Source organism: Pristiophorus japonicus, chromosome 13 (assembly GCF_044704955.1).
Source record: "Pristiophorus japonicus isolate sPriJap1 chromosome 13, sPriJap1.hap1, whole genome shotgun sequence".
NCBI classification, from domain to species: domain Eukaryota; kingdom Metazoa; phylum Chordata; class Chondrichthyes; family Pristiophoridae; genus Pristiophorus; species Pristiophorus japonicus.
Genome location: NC_091989.1, coordinates 156,040,733 through 156,058,299, shown reverse-complemented (window position 1 = coordinate 156,058,299; position 17,567 = coordinate 156,040,733). Strand labels below are relative to the sequence as shown.

The following is a 17,567-nucleotide window of genomic DNA, read 5'->3' as shown; positions in this document are numbered from 1 at the left end:
AATAAAATATTTTTTCATTAAAACTGATTCATCTTCCATTAACACAACACAATGTAGGAACAACTGCAAAGAATAAACATGTCCATGCACAACAGTGGTCGCAGAGCCCTCAGGCATCAATAGTTGAAGCGTTCACGGATGAGCTGCTGGCGCAAGGCTTGAGCAATCGTTAAAGGAGCACGATGGACGGCCCTCCTCCGACCGCGTGCTCCAGCATCAGGCACTTGCATGCTTTCCTGATTGTCGTCGTCATCATCCACATCCTGCTCTTCCGTAATATCATGCACTGGACCCTCACGTGGGTCTTCTGGTTCCATTACCAGATGGCTAAGTTATGGAGCATGCAGCACACAACAGTGAAGTGACCGACAATCTGAGGAGAGTATTGCAAGTGGCCTCCGGAATGGTTCAGGCATCGGAATCGCTGTTTCAATGTGCCAATGGTCCTCTCAATGATGCTGCGCGTCGCAATGTGCGCCATGTTGTATTGACGGTCAGCTTCTGTCCGTGTCACGCGTAGGGGCGTCATGAGCCAGGTGGTCAGGCCGTACCCTTTATCTCCCAGTAGCCAGCTCTGCCCTTCTGGCTGCTGCTCAAACATATCAGATATAACGCTGTCGCGTAGGATGAACGCATCGTGGGTGCTGCCAGGGTATCTCGCATCAACTGACACGATGCGCTGCTTGTCGTCACACACGAGCTGCACATTGATGGAGTGGAAACCTTTCCTATTCCGGCTGAGAATCCTCCACAGGTGCTCGCAAGGCTATGTGGGTACAATCAATGCAGCCCTGTACCTTTGGGAAGCCGGCAATCCTGAAGAAGCCCACAGCCCTGTCATGGATCGCTTGTGCGGTCATTGGGAAATTGATGGTCATTCCTTCGCGCACACAGTGCAGCCGTGACCAGGTAAACGCGGGCATGTATTGCACGTTGAGAGATGGCACACACATCTCCAGTTGTAGCTTGAAACGATCCCGAGGCATAGAAAGTGCAGTTGTTACCTTCAGTTCAACAGACAAGGCAGTTGGCGTTCTGCTTCTGGGCTGCAAATCTGCTCTCAGCATATCACAGATCTCAGTGACAACTTCTCTGCGGAAACGCACCCTTTTGACACAATCAGCCTCGCTCATGTCCAGGTATCTTGTCGACGTGGGTAAGGTCTCCTGCCCATCAACCTGTGGGCTATGACGTTCCTGGTGCGGTGAACTCTAATCAATTCTCTCCAATGCAGTGAATTGATGGCGAACCATTGCATAATCCATGGTGTTGACAATGTACCACCCATTCTGCAAATTTAAGTTTCAAAGTGGCTATCTGGCTGCCTCTCCCTGTCCCTGTCCTAATGGCCTCAGTCTCCCTCGTAGCTCGAAGGCTGCTTGTTTGCTGTTTCTTCAGCTGCTGTCGAGCCACTGCCGCCGCCCCTATCCCGTGGACGAATGGCCTCAGCCTCCTTCGCAGCTCGAAGGCTGCTTGCTGTTTCTTCGGCTGCCGTCGAGCCACTGACGCTGCCCGTCTCCGAGATGGAAGGAAGGCCTGCCTGAAGCACCGCAGCTCGAAGGCTGCTGCTACTTCACACAGGTAGGAACAGTGAATATTTTGTCTTTGCTTTGTTTATAATTTTTTATTCAGGATGGCTCTTTATTTGTATAAGTACGACTGTTGAATGCTTGTAGAATTTAATTACTTTCCTTCCCCACCCCCCCCGTTCCCTACGCCTGATTTGTAACCTACGCCTGATTTGTAAAGTGTAGGCAAGGTTTTTCTGAGCGTACAAAAATCGCACTTACTCCATTCTAAGTTAGTTTGGAGTAAGTTTTCACTGCCTAAATTTTCAAGACAGGCGTAAGTGGCTGGACATGCCCCCTTTTGAAAAAAAAAATTCTGTTCCAAAGTGAAACTGTTCTAACTGACTAGAACTGGAGCAAACTAAATGCCAAGAATTGCAATTTCTAAGATACTCCATTCTAAACCAGTTGTTCCCAAAAAAATAGGAGCAACTCAGGCCGAAACTTGACCCCATTAAGAGGCACGACAATAAGACAATTGTAGTACCTGTATCTAGCTTTGAGGACCACCCTTTTGAAAATGCACACAAAAGTACACAAATCCATTAACTAATGGTAATATTCAGTGTGCACATTTTTTTTTTTATAAACAGTGCAAAATACATCTAGAGTATTTGTCCCGAAAAATGAATACGGCACTAAAGCTTCCTTTGAAACTTAAAATCAAATCCAAATAAACACACAGGGCAAACTTTATCAAAGTCTATTGATGCATTTTCTGAAGTAATTAAAATTAAAACATTTACATGTATATAAGAGATGTACTTTTGGAGCATTACTATCCATGGATGGAGGATATTGGGCCTAACTAGGCAATAGAGCAGAGCATTTTTGTTCAATTAGTTTGTTGGAGGTGGAAGGCATGAAAGGAGGTGATGTGCAGGGACATAGTTGGACTTTTATTGGAATATCTGTCCGCATATTGTGACAACATTGTTATACATTACACTACTGCAGTTGTTTTATTATAGTTCATTCTAAAAAAAAAGAGAAAACCTTGCATCTTCCATCCTGATTAGAAAGCCATGAAAACCTTCTGAAGAAGTGATCCTCAGATCAAGATAGATTGCTTACTTTTACACTTCTCTACACACAAGCCGACTTCCACCTGATCATTTTCCTGATTGGCACAAGCAACTTTCATTTTTAATCAATATTCTTTGATAAAGGCAACAATGGATGCAAAACACATGCACAACACAAAATGTAGCAACACAGATGCCAGGGTAGTGGAATAGATTCAAAATAAAGATTGATGTTTATTGTCCACAAAGAAAGTAATTTTCATAACTTTAATTTGCACGTTCTGGTTTTTAACAACTTGAGGCTTACTTATTTGAAATCCCATACATTCTCATCAACATTATAGGCAATCCCTCGGGGTCAAGGATGACTTGCTTCCAAACTAAAAATGAGTACTCATTTTAAATGATGGATGATGCCTGTGCATGAAATCTTTTAACGTGGGGTGGCAGTTTCACACCAGCCACCACATGGGCTTGACAGAGGAAGGTCTTGGTCCAGTGGCCAGGGGATCCAAGACGACTGGAGACCAGACTCCGCCGCATGTACCAATACATACACACAAACTCACACATGCTCCAACTGTCCTCCTTCCTTCCCACAGGACCTCTATATTTGGAATTCAAAGTACGCAATTTGAGCCTCACGACCTCTCAGTCTCGTTATTGGCCCGTGCTGCGCCATCCTATGCACAGTATGATCCCAGCCCCAAGCGTACCCCTCACTGCAGAAGGTCCCCATCAGTGTGGGGACTGAGAAACAGAGACTAAAGCGGTGTACAAACCAACCAACAAAACGGAATGTACTGCAGCCTTTGTACTGCACATGGATCTTTTTTGGGGTACCAGGTACCAAGACAAGTCTAAATTAGATGGAAAACTGTACTTGCAAGTAGTAATTCAGGAAAACTTGGAGGATGCGGATAATAATGGGGTGCCTGCCTGCCATTTTATATTAATATAATCAAAACATGATATTGGATTTTAAAGTAAATCTTTTTGTAGCCCAACAAACACAATTTTACTCCATTATCAAATTAAGTCCAGTACTTGAAAATCAGCATTTCACAGTGTTCAAATATAAGTTACTGAGAACATATTTTAAATTCAAGTAATTTACTGCTGGAGTAATCTTAATTAAGAGATTGACCTGCTACTGCCATTAATAAGCATCAGAGGCCAAAATAATTCAAGTCATAATTTTTCAGGCTAATTAAGAAACCTGGACTCCTGTAAAAAAAAAACACTAAGTTCATATATATGTGCATATGATTAAAGTATTGTAAATATAATAAATGTAAAGATACAATCCAATCAAGCTGGTGATTCCAACTACAGGATAGGTTGGTATGATGATTTACAGTCCAGTAATCAAGGATTTCAATATTGCTATCAACACTTACCACATTCAAAGCTGAATTGTATTAATAGTACTGGGACAGTTTGGTCAACCTTACCAATATTTTGATTGTCAGTAAATCACAGTAGTTCATTACACCAGACCAGTATAAAAGATTTTGTTCCTGTGAGTTTCCCCACTGATGATGGTATTCACACCTGAGTCAATGGCTTTCAAAAATAAATGCTCTGAATATATACATCATGACATTTAAAATGAATGTAGAACTGCAGAAGATGCCTCAGTTTCTCCAAAGTCCTATTTTGGTTTACAAATTAGCCCAAATACGATAACCTGAGTATATTACTCAGTTCCAGAGGAATGTCCATTACAGAATGGTACCTATGTGTTAAGATTGTGCCCATCATGCTTGCCTTAAAATTGAATCTTCTCATTTGCCTTCTGTGATCTTACTTTGAAATAACCTGGCCAAAGTCCTCGAGTAACACAGTAGAGGAAGAACTCAGCACGAGATTTATAGCATGCTACATTGTTTTAAAGTGCAGTAAAATAATTTAACATAAGAAAAATGGACCACACAATTCCAGTCAGTAGAATTAAACCAAGTAACAGATCCATTGTGGTTCGTGATCACTGGCTCATCAAAAATGTGACTTTTACAGTTTGATACGCGTTCCTGCAGATTAAGTGAATTCACAGCTGCAGGAACTCGTATTCTGCATCCTTTACTCTGCACTATTACCATATTTCTGACGCAAATCTCTTGATGTTTCTGGCTTTTGTTGTCTCCCAGAGCTTGAACTGCAGAATAAATTCTAGATGAATCTCTGGAGAGTAGTTTTCATTTCAGAGTAAAAATAAAGTCAAAGTTCCATAACTTTATGTTCATTTTACAGACTGGGACAAGCCACATGAAGCTGGAATGAGTTCATCTCCGGCATTGAATTCTGAGAAATATGAACCGACAGACTTGGGTCTATCTTCTGTAAACGTCTCTTTATCCGTTTTGCTTCTCTCTCGCGTATGAGTCTTGCCTGTCGTTTTTCTGGTGTCTCACTTGCCCTTTTCATTCGCATAGCCTCCCGGTCACGTTGCAACCTCCTAGCCCTCTGGTCTTCAGACTCCTGCATTCTCTGAAGACGTTTAGCCTCACGATCTCTCAGCCTCCGCATCTCCCTTTCATCCGTCGATTCATTGGCACGTTTAAGTCTTTTGGCAGTCCGTTCACGCTCTAACCTTTGCAAACGGACATGTAGGGGCTCATTCTGTCTACGAACCATCCACTTACGGACTGAAGTCTCTTGAGCCTCAATAAGATTTCTGTATGTTATACATGTTTCGCAGACAAACAGCATCCCTGCAGCTACCATTGTATTCCACAACGGTCCTGCTTCTTCAGATACAGAAGTCCTCTCAGTGTTATCATTGATATCAGGTTTTCCATCAGGCAACTTCACACTGTAAATTCAACATCCCAAGCAGAAATCAGAAAAAAATAGTGGCTTGTTTACATTTAAAAGGGGAAGGTTCCCACATTTTTGAAACAGCAAATCTAAATTAATCCCCTATATAGGGGTTCATAACTGTCTATATCCAGAAATAAAAATTTTTAAATATATTGACTGTTCACTTTTATAGGTTCTCTTAATATTCTGCACTAAATAGATACAACTCCTCAAGATCAGGAAGTAATAAAGACAGTTTATTAAAAGCTGCTCAAAAGCAAAAAAGAAAAAATAACTCATTTATATAGCATCTTTTATGACTTCAGGACATCCCGAAGTGCTCTACAGCCAACACTAGTCATGTCATGTAAAGAAACATGGCAACCAATTCACACAGCATCATTCCACAAAATAGCAATCTGTTTTAGTGATGTTGGATAAGGGATAAATGTCAACCAAGACACTGGGAGAACCTCCCTGCTCTTCTTCGATATTCTATGCAATCTTTTATGACCACCTGAGAGGGCAGATCGGTCTTGGTTTAATGTCTCATCCAACAGACGACAGTGCAACACTCCCTCTGTACTACACTGGAGCATCAGTCTAGGTTACGTGCTCAAATCTCTGGTTCAAATAAAAACCCTCTGACTCAAGAGGCGAGTGTTACCACAATGGGAAATGTTTAACATGCCTGACGTTTAACTTCAAACATTTGCTAAAGTTCTTTCTATTTGGAATGTCTGATCTGGTTAACTAAATCCTGCTGTTCAACAACCCATTCCATTCTGTTTTAGGAGAATAGACATGCAAAAATGACAAAACAGCAGGAATGATTTAATAAAATAATTACTGAGCTTTTATAACAGGAATGAACATTTAATGTTCATCTAAGGAGTAAATAAGATATTTGTACTTATTTCAAAATTGCATCATGTCCATCTTTAAGAGAGATGTAATGAGTTATGTTAGGGTACTTTTTTGCCTTTTTTTAAAAAATTGGACTCAAAGCATTCTGCAATGTTTAGGTAACTGGAGTCCAAATTCTAAATGTGAACTAGCATACACCAATGATCACTAGAAAACAAATTAATTATCCTTGCATTACAGTTTTTTCCTGCCATATTACAGAAAAAAAATAATGCTTTGGGCTTTGTTATTGAAGCAAAAACATTAAGTTATTCAAAAGCAGAATACCGCAGATGCTAGAAATCTGAAACAAAAACAGAAAATGCTGGAAATACTGAACAGGTCAGGCAGCATCTACGGAGAAAGAAAGAGTTAAAGTTTCAGGTAGATGTCCTTGCTGGAAAAAGTTAGAGATGTAACAGATTTTAAGGGGGCAGGGGAGGAAAGAACAGGGTGGAAGGCAGGAGTGACTATGACAAAAGGAGATGGTAATGGGACAAGTAAAGAAAGTCTAGAAGAGGTGTAAATGGGAATGGCAAAATCAAAAGCTGATATGAAAAAATAGGGATAGAGGTTATGGTCTGAAATTGTTGAGCTCTATGTGGAGTCCAGAAGGCTGTAAAATGCCTAATCGAAAGCTGAGATGCTGTTCCTGGAGCTTACGTTGAGCTTCGTTGGAACAGTGTAAGAGGCCGTGGACAGAGGTCAGAGTCGGAGTGGAGCAGAGAATTGTCAGGTCGGGGTCACGCTCATGGACAGAACAGAGGTGTTTCGCAAAGCGATCACCCAAACTGTATTTAGTCTCTCCAATGTAGAGACCACCGCATTGTGAGCAACGAATACAGTATACTAAATTGCAAGTGCAGCAAGTAAATCGCTGTTTCGCCTGGAAAGAGTGTTTGGGGCCCTGGATAGTGAGAAGGGAGGAGGTAAAAAGCAGGTGTTGCATCTCCTATGCTTGCACAGGAAGGTGCTGTGGGAAGGGGAGTGGATCAGCATGTCTCGAAGGGAACAGTCCCTTCGGAATGCTGAGAGGGGAGGGGAGAGGAAGATGTGTTTGGTGGCGGGATCACACTTGACGTGGCGGAAAGTGATCAGTTGAAGGTGGAAGCTGGTGGGGTGAAAGATAGGGTACCCCTTGTCCTCACCTCGGTTCTGGAAGGGAGGGGAAAGGGTGAGAGAAGTGCAGGAAATGGAACGGACAGTCGAGGGCCATGTCAACCACTGTAGAGGGTAATCCTCAGTTGAGGAAAAAGGAAGACATATCGGAAGCATTAGTATGGAAGGTGGTGTTTTCAGAACAGATGCGACAGAGATAAAGAAACTGGGAGAATGGAATAGAGTCCTTACAGGAAGGATGGCGAGAGGAACTGTAGTCCAGATAGCTGTGGGAGTTAGTAGATAGTGGATGCTTGTCGATAACCTATCCCCAGAAATGGTCACAGAGAAGTTGAGTAAAGGCAGGGAAGAGTTGGAGGCATGGAGATGGACCATGTGAAGGTGAGGGAAGGGAATACATTATTCAGCATGAATTAGTGCTTGTTAAAAGGTCTTGTACATTTTTTGCTTTACGTTGGTAAATCCGGTGGCCATTTTGTGTGCAGCAGACATTTATATGTAAGAAAGACTGGAAAGGAAATAGCAAGCCCCACCACTAATTTTTGTTGTGAAGCAGCTCACCTGGGAATGCCAACTAGAACATATTGTAAAATGTAGCCTGGGGGATTTGGCGGGTTAAAGCATACATGGCTCACCACCTCGCTCTCAAAATCAATCTAGTTTAATTAAACAGATGTCTAGATTTTCACAAACCCGCTGCCAGGTAAACCTGTAAGAATATAAAGCATCTCAGCTGGCAAAGGCAGAAAAAACAGGATCGACCAACGGAATTGCCCCAGATTTCTTGGATTACGGAAGGAAATACTGGGCCTGATCACTATCCAGTAACCCCTGCGGTAAATGTGTGGTTATGGAAGTAGGGCAAGGAAACCATCAGGGCTCTGCTGTGATGCTCCTATAGTCAAATAGCCTGTTGACAGTCCCAAAGTTTCACTTTAGTGACGAGTATCAGCAGGCTATTCCAGTACCGGGGATGTTGGATGGGGATTGAAGGGTTTGCAGTAGTATAGCTGAATCAGTTTCAGCCTTCATCAGAGAGAAATCAAGAGTGCAAACTCTGGCCGAGTTTTTACCCTCTCTTGCCAAGGGCTTCGGAAGTCAATTGTAGCACCCCGACAGCCATCCTCACTGAGCTCAGCATAGAATGAGGTTTACACCCACAAACTTCTGTTCCATTCATTGGGATTTTGTACTTTGAATATTCTATCAATAGAGCTTCTACTGTCAAACTAAAGCAATGGAATTAATTTTTGGGAACATTTTGCTTCAATTTAAAAAGGGGTATTGACTTTTTCTACTCCCAAAAGGTTTTCCTTTATGAACATTCATCTAGCTCCCCCTAGATGTCGTACAGACCAGAAGGTTTCAGCTTCAATTCTCAGCCTGCACTGAATTAGTTGATCTCAGACAGAGTAGTAGTAGGGTCATTACAATGTTCCTCAGTGCCCCTGTACCCAGGTGAGGAAGAAATCAACCAGGGTTTCTGCTAGATGAATGTTCATAAAGGAAAACCTTGGGGGGGGGGGGGGGGGGGGTCAGTACTCCTTTTAAATTGCTGCAAAATGTTCCCCAAAATTAATTCCATTATTTAGTTCTGCTTCTGATGACTATCCAATAACCCTTTTTGGAAAATGAGTCTGTGTAGATGTTGGGTGGGGCAGATTCTGATTCATTAGTTATGTGCCCACTTTCTCACAAATAGCCAATCAAAACTCACTATTAAGGTTCACACATGATCATTTGGGCAAGGTACTGGAGGGTGACCATGAAACTTCACCAAGACTAAGTCAGCAGCTTCCAGGAAGGAGAAAATTTAAACCATTCATCTATATTACTCAAGTCGCAACACTACACTGCTCACATGCTTTTCCAAATCACTTGTGAACTAAAAGGGAGCATTAGCATTTACTACCAAGCTCTAAAATCTAGAACAAATGCAAGTCATGTTTCTCTAACAAGGAATTATGCGGAGAAACTAGGGTGAAATCCCTGGGCCATTTTGAAGGTCGCCCAGGAAGCAGGGGTATTAAAGAGAAAAAAAAAATTCTGCTTCATACAATGGGCAACATGAAAATATTGTAAATTATTATTTTTGTTGCCTGCACTATTTACATAGACCAGCTTACAATTCTGTTTCTCAATTGCATAGTGATGCACTGTTGGTTCATCCTTGTGCTATACTCGGGGGGGGGGGGGAGAGAAGGGCAGTTGTAACAATCTTTGCACAAGCAAAATACTGTGAATGTTGGTGTCTGTGTCTATGCTGGCAACCCAGAGACTCTCCTTCTGCATCCCCATTGGCTCAAATTGAAGATTGACTTCTCATTCTCTAATGTTTCCTATACTACAACAGCAACTATTTCAAAAGTATTTCATGGCTGTAAAGCGCTTTGGGACGTCCTGAGATCATGAAAGTCTCTATATAAATACGTTATCTATTTCTCTCCTGCTGTCTCTCGTGACCAAGCATGACTAGATTTTGATATTTTTAATATCTCCAACAAATTTCAAAAACTGAAGGAACGAGACTCCACACATGTAACAATAAATTTTTTGGTGCCAGTGAGGTTGATTGGCAGTCATCAACACTTAGTCATTAAAAGGATACTTAGGCTGTTAATGATAATACTTAACTTTCTGTGACAAGTTTAATGGGCAAGTGCAGAAAATTTCTAAAAAACGGGGACACGCTTATTGGACGTGCTTATTTGTACTGCCAAAATGGCCGCCATGCTCCACCCTTTGTCTATGATTGGTCCCCTTGGAGGATAAACCACACCCTGCAGTTTCACTGGAATGTGTAACTGGAACCGCCCATCCCAAGGTCTCACTGACTTTGCAAATTGTAACTTGATCCACTTTGACTTCCTGAAGTGGCAGAGGATAGAGCTCCCCAGAAGACAGAAAGGGCCAGCCAAAGTGCCTTACCCCAGTCCAAGTGCATGCCTCCCCCAGTCAAAGTGTCTTACCCCAGCGCAAGTGCATCCTTCCCTGCCCCCCACCCCACCCCATCATAGATGGGACAGGCATTGTGTATGGATTGTTAACAGGTTTATTGGGTATGAAGTGAATAGTGACTTCTGGATATCAGCCACTCCAACAATGTCCCTTATAGGGGGTTGTAAGATTGTGACCCATCTTCCCAGAGTTCCCTCTCTCCCCTCCAATTCCTCTCCCCCACCCCCACCAGTGTCTCTCTCTTCCCCCCAGCATCTCCGCTCGTGGCACCAGGCCCGCCGTGACAGCAGGGGGGGCGGGAGGAAAGAGGGGAGAGGGCCAGGACCTGAACGGGCAGAGAGAGTCAGAGCCTCAGGTCCTGCTTCTCGGCACCATGTGGAGGGAATGATTTTGGACTGGAAATATATTGGGGGGGTGGGAAGCTCAACAGGGGCAGGGTTCGTCACATCTGTCAAAAAAAGTACAGTACAAATAGTTACATCGGGGCTTATTTGGACTGCAAAAATGGTCCCCCTGCACCACTCTCTCTCTATGATTGGTCCCCTTGAATTGAAGGACAAGCCATACCCTGAAGTTTCACTGGAATGTGTAACTGGAACCACCCATCCCAAGGTCTCACTGACTTTGCAAATTATAACTCGATCCACTGTGACTTCTTCCTGAAGCGACAGAGCACAGAGCTCCCCAGAAGACAGTCCAAGTGCATGCCTCCCCCAGCTGAAATGCCTTACCCCAGCACAAGTGCATCCCTTCCCCCAGCCAAAGTCCTTCCTTACAGCATCGCCCCCCCCCCCCCCAGCCCATAGATGGGGCAGTGTGTACGGATTGTTAACAGGTTCATTGCATATGAAGTGAATAGTGAATAGCAGATATCATCCACTACAACGATGTCCCTTGTAGGGGGTTGGGAGAACGTGATCCATCTTCCCAGAGTTCCCCCTCTCCACTCTGATCCCCCCCTCATCCGTGACTCCCTCTCTTCTCCTCCTCTCCTCTCTCCCCTCACCCCCCATCCGTGACTCCCTCTCTTCTCCTCTCCTCTCTCCCCTCCCCCCCCATCCGTGACTCCCTCTCTTCTCCTCCTCTCCTCTCTCCCCTCGCCCCCCCATCCGTGACTCCCTCTCTTCTCCTCCTCTCCTCTCTCCCCTCGCCCCCCCATCCGTGACTCCCTCTCTTTTCCTCTCCTCTCTCCCCTCGCCCCCCCATCCGTGACTCCCTCTCTTTTCCTCTCCTCTCTCCCCTCGCCCCCCAATCCGTGACTCCCTCTCTTTTCCTCTCCTCTCTCCCCTCGCCCCCCCATCCGTGACTCCCTCTCTTCTCCTCCTCTCCTCTCTCCCCTCGCCCCCCCATCCGTGACTCCCTCTCTTTTCCTCTCCTCTCTCCCCTCGCCCCCCCATCCGTGACTCCCTCTCTTTTCCTCTCCTCTCTCCCCTCGCCCCCCAATCCGTGACTCCCTCTCTTTTCCTCTCCTCTCTCCCCTCGCCCCCCCCATCCGTGACTCCCTCTCTTTTCCTCTCCTCTCTCCCCTCGCCCCCCCATCCGTGACTCCCTCTCTTTTCCTCTCCTCTCTCCCCCCCATCCGTGACTCCCTCTCTTTTCCTCTCCTCTCTCCCCTCGCCCCCCCATCCGTGACTCCCTCTCTTTTCCTCTCCTCTCTCTCCCCTCCCCTCGCCCCCCCATCCGTGACTCCCTCTCTTTTCCTCTCCTCTCTCTCCCCTCCCCTCGCCCCCCCATCCGTGACTCCCTCTCTTTTCCTCTCCTCTCTCCCCTCCCCTCGCCCCCCCATCCGTGACTCCCTCTCTTTTCCTCTCCTCTCTCCCCTCGCCCCCCCATCCGTGACTCCCTCTCTTTTCCTCTCCTCTCTCCCCTCGCCCCCCCATCCGTGACTCCCTCTCTTTTCCTCTCCTCTCTCCCCTCGCCCCCCCATCCGTGACTCCCTCTCTTTTCCTCTCCTCTCTCCCCTCGCCCCCCCATCCGTGACTCCCTCTCTTTTCCTCTCCTCTCTCCCCTCGCCCCCCCATCCGTGACTCCCTCTCTTTTCCTCTCCTCTCTCCCCTCGCCCCCCCATCCGTGACTCCCTCTCTTTTCCTCTCCTCTCTCCCCTCGCCCCCCCATCCGTGACTCCCTCTCTTTTCCTCTCCTCTCTCCCCTCGCCCCCCCATCCGTGACTCCCTCTCTTTTCCTCTCCTCTCTCCCCTCGCCCCCCCATCCGTGACTCCCTCTCTTTTCCTCTCCTCTCTCCCCTCGCCCCCCCATCCGTGACTCCCTCTCTTTTCCTCTCCTCTCTCCCCTCGCCCCCCCATCCGTGACTCCCTCTCTTTTCCTCTCCTCTCTCCCCTCGCCCCCCCATCCGTGACTCCCTCTCTTTTCCTCTCCTCTCTCCCCTCGCCCCCCCATCCGTGACTCCCTCTCTTTTCCTCTCCTCTCTCCCCTCGCCCCCCCATCCGTGACTCCCTCTCTTTTCCTCTCCTCTCTCCCCTCGCCCCCCCATCCGTGACTCCCTCTCTTTTCCTCTCCTCTCTCCCCTCGCCCCCCCATCCGTGACTCCCTCTCTTTTCCTCTCCTCTCTCCCCTCGCCCCCCCATCCGTGACTCCCTCTCTTTTCCTCTCCTCTCTCCCCTCGCCCCCCCATCCGTGACTCCCTCTCTTTTCCTCTCCTCTCTCCCCTCGCCCCCCCATCCGTGACTCCCTCTCTTTTCCTCTCCTCTCTCCCCTCGCCCCCCCATCCGTGACTCCCTCTCTCCCCTCGCCCCCCCATCCGTGACTCCCTCTCTCCCCTCGCCCCCCCATCCGTGACTCCCTCTCTCCCCTCGCCCCCCCATCCGTGACTCCCTCTCTCCCCTCGCCCCCCCATCCGTGACTCCCTCTCTCCCCTCGCCCCCCCATCCGTGACTCCCTCTCTCCCCTCGCCCCCCCATCCGTGTCTCCCTCTCTTCCCTTCCCCCCAGTCTCTCCCTCTCTTCCCTTCCCCCCAGTCTCTCCCTCTCTTCCCTTCCCCCCAGTCTCTCCCTCTCTTCCCTTCCCCCCAGTCTCTCCCTCTCTTCCCTTCCCCCCAGTCTCTCCCTCTCTTCCCTTCCCCCCAGTCTCTCCCTCTCTTCCCTTCCCCCCAGTCTCTCCCTCTCTTCCCTTCCCCCCAGTCTCTCCCTCTCTTCCCTTCCCCCCAGTCTCTCCCTCTCTTCCCTTCCCCCCAGTCTCTCCCTCTCTTCCCTTCCCCCCAGTCTCTCCCTCTCTTCCCTTCCCCCCAGTCTCTCCCTCTCTTCCCTTCCCCCCAGTCTCTCCCTCTCTTCCCTTCCCCCCAGTCTCTCCCTCTCTTCCCTTCCCCCCAGTCTCTCCCTCTCTTCCCTTCCCCCCAGTCTCTCCCTCTCTTCCCTTCCCCCCAGTCTCTCCCTCTCTTCCCTTCCCCCCAGTCTCTCCCTCTCTTCCCTTCCCCCCAGTCTCTCCCTCTCTTCCCTTCCCCCCAGTCTCTCCCTCTCTTCCCTTCCCCCCAGTCTCTCCCTCTCTTCCCTTCCCCCCAGTCTCTCCCTCTCTTCCCTTCCCCCCAGTCTCTCCCTCTCTTCCCTTCCCCCCAGTCTCTCCCTCTCTTCCCTTCCCCCCAGTCTCTCCCTCTCTTCCCTTCCCCCCAGTCTCTCCCTCTCTTCCCTTCCCCCCAGTCTCTCCCTCTCTTCCCTTCCCCCCAGTCTCTCCCTCTCTTCCCTTCCCCCCAGTCTCTCCCTCTCTTCCCTTCCCCCCAGTCTCTCCCTCTCTTCCCTTCCCCCCAGTCTCTCCCTCTCTTCCCTTCCCCCCAGTCTCTCCCTCTCTTCCCTTCCCCCCAGTCTCTCCCTCTCTTCCCTTCCCCCCAGTCTCTCCCTCTCTTCCCTTCCCCCCAGTCTCTCCCTCTCTTCCCTTCCCCCCAGTCTCTCCCTCTCTTCCCTTCCCCCCAGTCTCTCCCTCTCTTCCCTTCCCCCCAGTCTCTCCCTCTCTTCCCTTCCCCCCAGTCTCTCCCTCTCTTCCCTTCCCCCCAGTCTCTCCCTCTCTTCCCTTCCCCCCAGTCTCTCCCTCTCTTCCCTTCCCCCCAGTCTCTCCCTCTCTTCCCTTCCCCCCAGTCCCTCCCTCTCTTCCCTTCCCTCCAGTCTCTCTCTCTCTTCCCGCCCCCAGTCTCTCTCTCTCCCCTTCCCCCCAGTCTCTCTCTCTCCCCTTCCCCCCAGTCTCTCTCTCTCTTTTTCTTTTTCTTTTCGCCTCTCGCCTCCCCCCCGCCCAGTCTGTCTCTCTCTTCCATCCCCCACTCGGCCGCCTGCAGGCCCCCCACCGAGATCAGGTCAGCCTCAGGTCCTGCTTCTCAGCACCACGTGGAAGGGATGATTTGGGGGGGTGGGGGAAGCTTGACAGACGCTCGGGCAAAAAAAAGTGCGGTATAAATAGTTACATCAAAAAAACCGGGGAGACCAAAAGCGAGAGGCTATTCTTGCAAAGCTAATGGCAACTCGGAGATCACATTTTGGATATTCACACTTAACCGTGCATCTGCTCCTTGCCTGATGTTGCTCTACAATTTACCCATAAACAACAGCGACTGCAATTAGCCTTGCCAGTATTGTGACAGAAAATTCTGGCCCAATATATCTTCATGCTATAGTTCCCCAAAAATATTAGTAATATGCATATAACAAGTGTCCAAACAACAATTATTTCACTGAGACCTGGACTATGTAGTTTTTGCTACATTGTTACAATGATGATCATTAATAACAGATAACTGACCTGTGCATGTGGTCCTTTGCTGTGAGTGATTGCCCACACACTGCACAATGATACGGCTTCTCGCCAGAATGGATCAACATGTGCTTATCCAGTGAACTAATGCAGCTCAATGTACTCCCACAAATACTGCAAATGAGTCCCTTGGTACCTTCAATGTCTGCATGGTGCTAGAAGTATAATTATTAAAATATGAGTTCACAAATACAGCCTTGTATCAACTTTTAGCAGTCAAGTTACACATTTTAAAACTTAAGAATTTATATATAAAAATAAGCAAAATTTGGAACAAAAACAGAAAATGATGGAAAAACTCAGCAGGTTAATTAGCATCTGTGGAAAGAACAGATAACAATTGAGGTGCAGACCCTTCATCAGAACTCGGACAAATTACAGATGAACAACATTTTTTTTTTTAAGATCAAAAAGGGAAAAGGAAGGAGGGGACCACACACATGGATTCAATTTAGATACAGGTTAAAACAGCAAAGACTTGGATGTATATAGTGCCTTTCACAACCGCCGGACGTCCCAAAGCACTTTATAGCCAAAAGTACTTTTTGAAGCAATGTAGGAAACACGGCAGCTAATTTGCGCTCAGCAAGATCCCACAAACAGCAATGTGATAATGACCAGATAATCTGTTTTAGTGATGTTGATTGAGGGACAAATATTGGCCAGGACACCGGCGATAACTCCCCTGCTCTTAGATCTTTTACATCCACCTGAGAGAGCCAAACTTGGTTTAATGTCTCATCTGAAAGAGGGCACTTCTTGATGGTGCAGCACTCCCTCAGTCCTACATTGGAGTGTCAGCCTAGATTTTTGTGCTCAAGTCTCTGGAATGGGGCTTGAACTCACAACCTTCTGATTCAGAGGCTTGGTCACCATTGGCTATTCTCATGCCAAAATCAATTTTAACTGAAACTTAGGACCCAGCTTCTCACAAATAAAATGAAAGTTATATTTTTGGTTTTAGTTTTTCTTTAATTCTTAAAATATTACTGCTCATTCTTATGACAAAGGGCAAACAAGAGCTTCCCTAGAATAATTTTGAATTCATACTTTAGGTACAATAATTATAAGCCTACCATAAGAAAATGCTTCACTGGTTTATCAGGATGTATCCAGTAATTTCACTGCATTCCTAGACATAAATATCACTATATTTCTTACAATTTTACCGAAGTTAAAATTTCAACGGGCTAAATCTTCATGTGGTCATCTGGAAAACCACAACAAGTTGCATTTATATAGTGCCTTCAATGTAGTAAAACGTCCAACGGGGCTTCACAAGAGCGATTATCAAAACAGCATTAGACACCAAGCCACTTAAGGAGGAACAAGAGGTAGAGAGGTTTAGGAAGGGAATTTTAGAGCTTAGGGCCTAGACACTTGAAGGTAAGATGGAGCGATGAAAATTGGGGATGCACTAGAGGCCAGAATTGGAGGAGCAGCGCTCTTGGAGGGTTGTAGGAGGTTACAGAGGGGCGAGGTCATGGATGCATTTGAAAACAAGGATGAGAACTTTAAATTTGAGGTGTTACTAGACCGGGAGCCAATGTAGGTCAGCTAGCAAAGAGGTGATGGATGAACAGGTCTTGGTACGAATTAGGCTACGGGCAACAGAGTTTTGGATGAGCTCAAGTTTATGGAGGGTGTAAGGTGGGAGGCCAGCCAGGAGCATTTGGAATAGTCTAGAGCTAACAAAGGCATAGGTGAGGGTTTCAGCAGCAGGTGAGGTAAAGCAGGAGCGGAAGCCCCTTAACATGTTATGGATGTGGAAGTTAGCAGTCTTAGTGATGGAGAGGACATGGGGTCGGAAGCTGTGCTCAGGGTCAAGTAGGGTTGCAAACAGTCTGGTTCAGCCTCAGACAGTGACCAGGAGAGGGATGGAATCAGTGGCTAGGGAACAGACTCCATTTATCTCATTTTAAAAGGGCCGTGTTAATGCCAAGTAGCCCTAAATATATTAGTGGTCTCAGGTTTTATCTCTGGCTTATGCTGAATTAAACAAATTCAGCCAGCTTGACAGTGAAAGCACTACAATCAGTTCAGCCTTCCGGAGATAAGGAAAGAAAAGCACACATAGGCAAAGCTCCTCATCTGGAACGTCATCCAGCTACCTCTGGTGGAAGTATACAGGAATAGGATTCAGTCAAGTCACCTGTTCAAATAGCTTACTGATATTTCCTATTCAGGTTAACAAGTGAAGAATGGGCACATAAACCAGACATCCAAAGACTGGCTCTGTCCATGGAACCTTATGTAAACATGGGTCAATGATGTCACGAGAGCAGGGATAAAGGGAAGAAAAAGAATTGCATTAAAAATGTGAAATAAAAACTCACTGAACCAGGAAGGTCCTGATCCCTGGTCTGTTTTTTTTCATTTATTGCGTCCATTTGTGAAGTAAAATACAGGACTTAACTTTATATTTTAGACTCTGTAGATT

General features: G+C 46.7%; 1 protein-coding gene across 3 annotated transcripts in view; it reads right to left on the bottom strand.

Annotated features, from left to right (window-relative positions):
- Positions 1–17,567, bottom strand: part of LOC139278924 (zinc finger protein 821-like) — a 41,585-nt gene that overhangs the window by 5,300 nt on the left and 18,718 nt on the right. For 2 of the 3 annotated variants that reach the window (XM_070898190.1, XM_070898191.1), the window contains exons 4-5: positions 15,116–15,282; positions 2,808–5,408 (exon numbers count right to left, since the gene is read on the bottom strand). In XM_070898190.1, coding sequence (XP_070754291.1) covers positions 4,841–5,408; positions 15,116–15,282 — 735 coding nt within the window. In that variant the 3' untranslated portion in view covers positions 2,808–4,840. Of the gene's footprint in view, positions 1–2,807; positions 5,409–15,115; positions 15,283–17,567 lie in introns of those variants that run through there. The other variant, XR_011596383.1, reaches the window with a different exon arrangement.